The sequence below is a fragment of the Macadamia integrifolia genome, unplaced genomic scaffold (genome assembly GCF_013358625.1).
Source record: "Macadamia integrifolia cultivar HAES 741 unplaced genomic scaffold, SCU_Mint_v3 scaffold869, whole genome shotgun sequence".
Lineage (NCBI taxonomy): Eukaryota > Viridiplantae > Streptophyta > Magnoliopsida > Proteales > Proteaceae > Macadamia > Macadamia integrifolia.
Window position 1 is genome coordinate 337,745 of NW_024870564.1, and position 6,000 is coordinate 343,744.

Sequence of the window (6,000 nt, forward strand, 5' to 3'; positions counted from 1 at the left end):
ACCTAATTTGGTAGGGTCTCGGCTGAGCTCCTTTTGTATCTCAGATTGACCTAGGCCTGAGAAAAGTAAAGCCACCTTGGTAAAAAGTCAGGGTTGCATTAGGGCTGAGCACTCAGTTTCTTTGTTTGGCTTGTGGTTGGCCCTAACTGGCCCAAATGCACCCTTACCATTTCATCAAATATGGATCTAGCCATTGAGCATCTAAGTATCCTCATATGGTACGTACTCTATGTTAGAGCCATGGTTTAGAGTTCAAAGGTATCTATCTAAGCAGAGAGCAGGCTCACGCAGTCACACCTAGTGCTAATTTAGCATATACAGATTAAAAATGATCCATTCATTTGAAGCTACCAAGGATACCCAGGAAAACAGCAAAGTAATCCAATAAAAATTTCCCAACAGAAACCTACATAATTTTTTCATTCAAGTATTTACTAATCTAGGCAAATCAAAGCAAAAAAGTCATAGTGACGATTGGTGTGGATATGTTTAGTTAGTGAACAGTGATATTTCAAAATAACAAATCCAATGTGATGTTAACAGGTTTTCCAACTAAAAATCCAATGGCATACATGCAATTTTCAGTATAACTGCATAAGGTGATGCATTTAGGTGACTGGTTTCTTATACTTATTACCATAAAAATGTCCTGTTCCATTCTATTACTTTGCATGCTTACCCTGAAAAAGAAATGCATTCCCCACATTTAGCCCCTTCTGGAGGAAGCAGCGGCTCCACAACCGTATGATCCTGATTAGAAGCACACAGCACCTGAACAAGGGATATATCACAAACAAACATATAAAACATTAAGTTCATATTTTCAGTTTGGTAAGTAAACAAGTGGATTGAGGGGGAATAATAGGGCAACAAAAAGATGAGATTGCAACTCTGCGCCAACTCAACAGTAACAGGTTCATTTTGGAATAGATGAAATCTGAGCATAACACTTATTTCCTATGTTCCATGTAGAAAATTCGGGTAAAAACAGGATGCTGACAGAAAAATAAAATATGGTTAGAAGTGCTCATGTTAATTTAAGGCCATGATGGGTTCCTCCCCCAGTCCCACACCCCACTCCCCACCCCCCATTGGGATTCTTTTTTTTCCTGGTGGATACTGAACAGGTTTTAAATTAAAAGTAGAAGCTAGGATTTTTAGATTTGTGGTTGCAATCTTGCAGATAATTTTCTAATAATTATGATCCCAAGAAAACATAAGGAAAAAACAAAAAAAAGATGCAGTACTCGCATTAAAAAGAGAAAAGAATAGGAAAAATAAATATAACAATTAAGAAAGCTAAAGAAATCTAGTATAGAACAGCACAATCTTTGAACCTTCAAGAAGAAAGAAAACCAATCGCAAAGAATCACACAATCTTTGAACCTTCAAGAAGAAAGAAATCAATCATTTCTGTTGAGAGAAGTATGATAAACCAGCAGCCTATTGTATCATGTTCTCAGGGGCATACATGTCCTAAGATTTACATACACAGGGATGTCCTTGTCCTACCACCTAATTTATTAATCAATAAGAGAAAAGGGGAAGTAGGTGAATTGATTTCCTTCTCTCTCAGTTCCACAATCTCCCTTTTCCCTTTTATTTCTCCATTTTCAGCTCACAGAAAACATAAGAGCTTCTTATTTAGAAATCTCCAAAAACTGATCGGCAAAAGGCAACCATAAATGTTGCCATGCCAAAAGCTTTCATCCTTCATCACCCTAAGAATTAGTTACTCAATACCTAACTAGAACCTCAAGATTCACAGGACCTTACATGAAATAGTGTAGCTCATAAAATATCACAAGTCTTCCACAACTTCACATGCCTCTTAGGAGAACTAAACAGTGGAACAGACTTAGGCCTTTTTAACATATTCGTTTAACGAGAAAAGCATGACCACAATACCACAACAATTGAAAATCACCTAAACAAATATGAACACCCCCCCCCCCTTTCCTCTTAATGACTAGATGCCAGCAAACACTGGCCAAATTTGCAGAGGCACAAGATGCTTTTGTTCGCATCTTGGATAATTCTCAATACTCCATAATGTGGAAATAAGTTTTGGTGATAATAAAACATAAACATCTAGGAGACAGTCTGGCAAACTGGACACCTTGGTGATGACCTAATGGTCGTGAAGGTTTTGAGAATATTAATGATTTGTTGGGTGTAGAAAGGTTTATCTATTCTCACAAAGCTCATGAAGAACAACCAATGAAGTGGCAAGCAGCAAGCCTGAGCTTAACAGGACATATCAAGCAAGCATTGTTTGAAGAACAATGAATAAACATATGATCAACATCAAGCTTCCCAGTGCCACGGCTATTCAAGAAATTGATAAATGCCAATGACGCGGAAGAAGTTACGCTAATCAGTGGAATGAAGTGATCAAGACCAAGCTTCTAAGTGTTCATAGGATTAAGTTTCTATTTGTAAATTCTCTTGTAATACTGTGTATCACTCCAGTCGCCTAGAAGTCCTTTAAAAAGTATAATAAGTCTCCTAAGAAAATAAGGGAATCAGACCCTCTATTAGGAGATGAATTGATAGCCATTTATGTGACTTCACAGAGAGGGTGGTCTCCTGGTTCCAAGAAACAGTAGATTTGTAATGACTGACTTGACTAGCCTAAGCAGACAAATATAAATGAACGACCATCCTACGACTCTAGTTTGGACAGATGACTGGTTCACCAGATGATTGACCGAACAGACTTAATCTGATTGAAAAAACATCCCGGAAAGCAAGGTCTAGATTATGGACTGCAAGCGATTGAACAAATGCCCATAACGGTTGACAGGCAAAAATAGTTGTTGAAGGCTAAATAAAGCCATGGGCTCTAACGGCAAGTTAGGATGGTCAACGGGACAAATGGGACAGTCAACCCGACAAATAGGATGGTCAACCGGAGGGAGTCCAATAGCTATAAACAGCTAGTTTTATTTATAGTTATGAATGCAACTATAAATAGGGACTTCATTACTCCTCTCCTAAGCCTTTTGGAAGCATTTATTGTCTGTATTATCTTAACATCTAGCAAGGGCCAATTGGTTGAGGGAGTTTGAACTTTATCTTGTAGATTCACCACCCTAGATGAAGGGTTGCCCAATCAGCTTTGATTTTTTTATACATGCCTATTAAGAGGTTTGTTGTCTTGCGTTGCAAAATTCAAGACCCTGAGTTTGCAAATATTGACAAAATAGCTAAAGATTGCAACACCTCCCACACAACCCCCCCCGCCCCCCAAAAAAAAAAAAAAGGGGCATGTGATAGAGCAAAGAGGAAAGCAATGTTAGCTACCTGGGATGACCTAGAGAGTAATGAGTCAAAGAATGACTCCCCTGCCAAGGGCTGCAACAATTGTTTAAGTCGAGAGGATTCTGATGATGAACTTGAACAAGATTATAGAGCCTCGCATAACGAGTTGGAAGAGTCATTTACATAGCCACTTCTTGAGTTCAACAAGATGTGTTCCAAGAACATCATTGTAAGAAAGGATATTTCAGAACTCACCAAGGAAAACTGACTCCCTCAATAGAAACAATAAGAACTATCACCCATGGATAAGGATCTCCAGCCTTCACTTGAGAAGTTTACTAATGAAACCTGGAACTTTAATTTGCTACTTGACCAAGGCAACAGGGTGCCAAACAGATTAGAAATAGGCCATGTAGACAGAGCTAATTGTTCCATTAGTTATGGGCATAAAAAAATTATTTCTTTGACTTGCATTACGTTATGTCATTAGTATTTTTGTCCCTATATAGCTAACCAACATGGACCCAAAAGTGAATTGAGTACCAAAAGGCACTGCATAGTTTTTTTATGCAAGCACTTTGTTTAACACCACCAAATCATCAATCGAAAAAGAATGGTGAGAACAAAGAAAAGGTTAGCACCCACAAGAATTGAAAAACCAAAAGATAATCCTTTGAGGAAAACTCCCACCTCTCTCTCTCCCCTCCCCTGTCCTCTGTTCTTCCTCACCAACCGCCACCCAGCCCCGCCCTCTCAATGCAACCCCATCTCTCCGCCCCACACCCCAGCCCATGTTTTGTACATCATCACTGTCAGAAGCTGCATCTCTAATATGGAAAGGGTGATTACTCATGATTCCTGTCCGCTTATGCCCTTTCTTCCCACTCTAACTGAAACTTCTTGTACCATTAGAGGATCAATTTTGGTCATGCAACCAGAGCCATCGCTACCGGCCTCCCAAAAGGTTCCAAAATAGCTTGTTTGGACCCCAAGACACCCCCAATGACGAGAAGCTGGTGAGGGTAACCCACCTTGATACCCTGAAACTATACCCTTCTCTGAACCATATCAGGATGATATGGAGAAGGTTAGCGGCTTTTTGGGCTCACGAGAGGTAAAAGAAACACTCCATTTGAGAAACTCGATCATGGCAGCAATGTCTCGGTTCCATGGTACCCTTCTTGCTTGTCATGAGAATGGTCCAATTCAGTCTCTATAAACCTACCTGTATCCTCACTGCTAAGAATCTTATCTACCATTACAGTAGAAGCTCCAAATGAGCATGCTGTCCAACAGGAGAATCAACTGGGGAGTTATATGTGCCTGTTTCCGTGCCACTCGTTGTAACAGCAACAGCTTGGGCTGTTGGCTCAGCATTTCTCTTGCTGGCTAAGTGTTGTTCGTTGACCAGGATATTATGAGCCAAAATACCCATGGAACCCCCACAAGCACCACACATCTGATAGCTTACCATTACCATATTGATGATGTTGTCTCCGGTAATGTAATGTACAATGCCAAGCAAGCCCCGCGGGCCAAAATACAGGTGGAGAACAGGCCTGAAACCACATATATGCGAGCATCTTCTTGTCTTGTGGAGAGGCGTGGGGGTAGCGTTGCTAGGGGGTGGGTGGGAGTTGCAGAGATGGGTTGGGGTGGGGGTTGTAGGGAGGAGGGGCTTTCGGAGAGGTGGTGAGGTAGGGTGTGCGCAGGGGTGGGAGTTGTGGAGATGGGTTGGGGAGGGGGTTGCAAGGGGAGAGGGGGTTCCAGAGAGGTGATGGGGCGGGGCTTGCATTTGGGCTTGGAGTTGCATAGATGGGTTGGGGACGAGGTTGCAAAGATGGGTTGGTTGGGGTTGCAAAGAGGGGATGGGGCGGAGGTTGCAGAGGGGGTGGGAGTTGTGAAGTTGGATTGGGGAGGGGTTTGTGGAGAGGTTGTGCGTCAAGGGTGTGGGGTAGGGGTAGGGGTAGGGGTGGGGAAGGAAGAATAGAGGGCGATGGAGGAGGGGGGGAGAGATGGTGGTGGGAGTTTTGCTCAAATGGGGTGGAAGTGGGAGTGGGAGTGGGGGTTGGGGTGGGCAGCATGCGGAGGTGAAGGTAGAGAGTAGAAGGAGAACTGACCATGGGCAAAGTTGAAAATATTTCAAGTCTAAAGCAAAATTGGGTAATAAGAAACCCCATACATATTATTTCAAACATAAGGTACCCCAAACATAGTTTTCTTATACACAGGGTACCTAATGTAGGAGTGCTCCAATGGATCGACATGAACCCGTTCGAGAACCCAAACCAAGAACTGGATTCAAGTTACCTCTCTTTCCTTTCTATTCAGATTTGTACAGCCAACTGTGGGCCCCACCCTAGACAGTTGGCGTAGATATGAAGGACGGAGAATTGGTGTAATTTAGGCTACTATTTAGTTACTTTATTTGTTTTCTTGAATTAGTATTTCTTATTTGCTTCCCCCCCCCAAGTCTTTGGGTTAGATTAGGAAGTTTAGCATTCCTTCTTTACTTGTCGCCCAAGTGTTTGGGTTAGATTAGGAAGTTTAGTACTCCTTCTTTACTTGTCCCCCAAGCCTTTGCGTTAGATTAGGAAGTTTATTATTCTCAAGTTAGTAGGTTATTTTCTTAGGAATCTTTGGTTATTTCTTTCCTTTTGATATTGGACTGTAATTAGGAGTCCTTTTTAGTTTATATTTGTAAGGCCAAGGGCCACACGATTTTTAGTATTAAAA

At 41.5% G+C, this 6,000-nt stretch overlaps 1 protein-coding gene across 1 annotated transcript in view; it reads right to left on the reverse strand.

Moving 5' to 3' along the window:
* Positions 1 to 6,000, reverse strand: part of LOC122070271 (aminoacyl tRNA synthase complex-interacting multifunctional protein 1) — a 45,151-nt gene that overhangs the window by 1,869 nt on the left and 37,282 nt on the right. Inside the window, exon 10 of the mRNA XM_042634393.1 lies at positions 680 to 771. Within this exon, the coding sequence (XP_042490327.1) occupies positions 680 to 771 (92 nt within the window). The remainder of the gene's footprint in view (positions 1 to 679; positions 772 to 6,000) is intronic.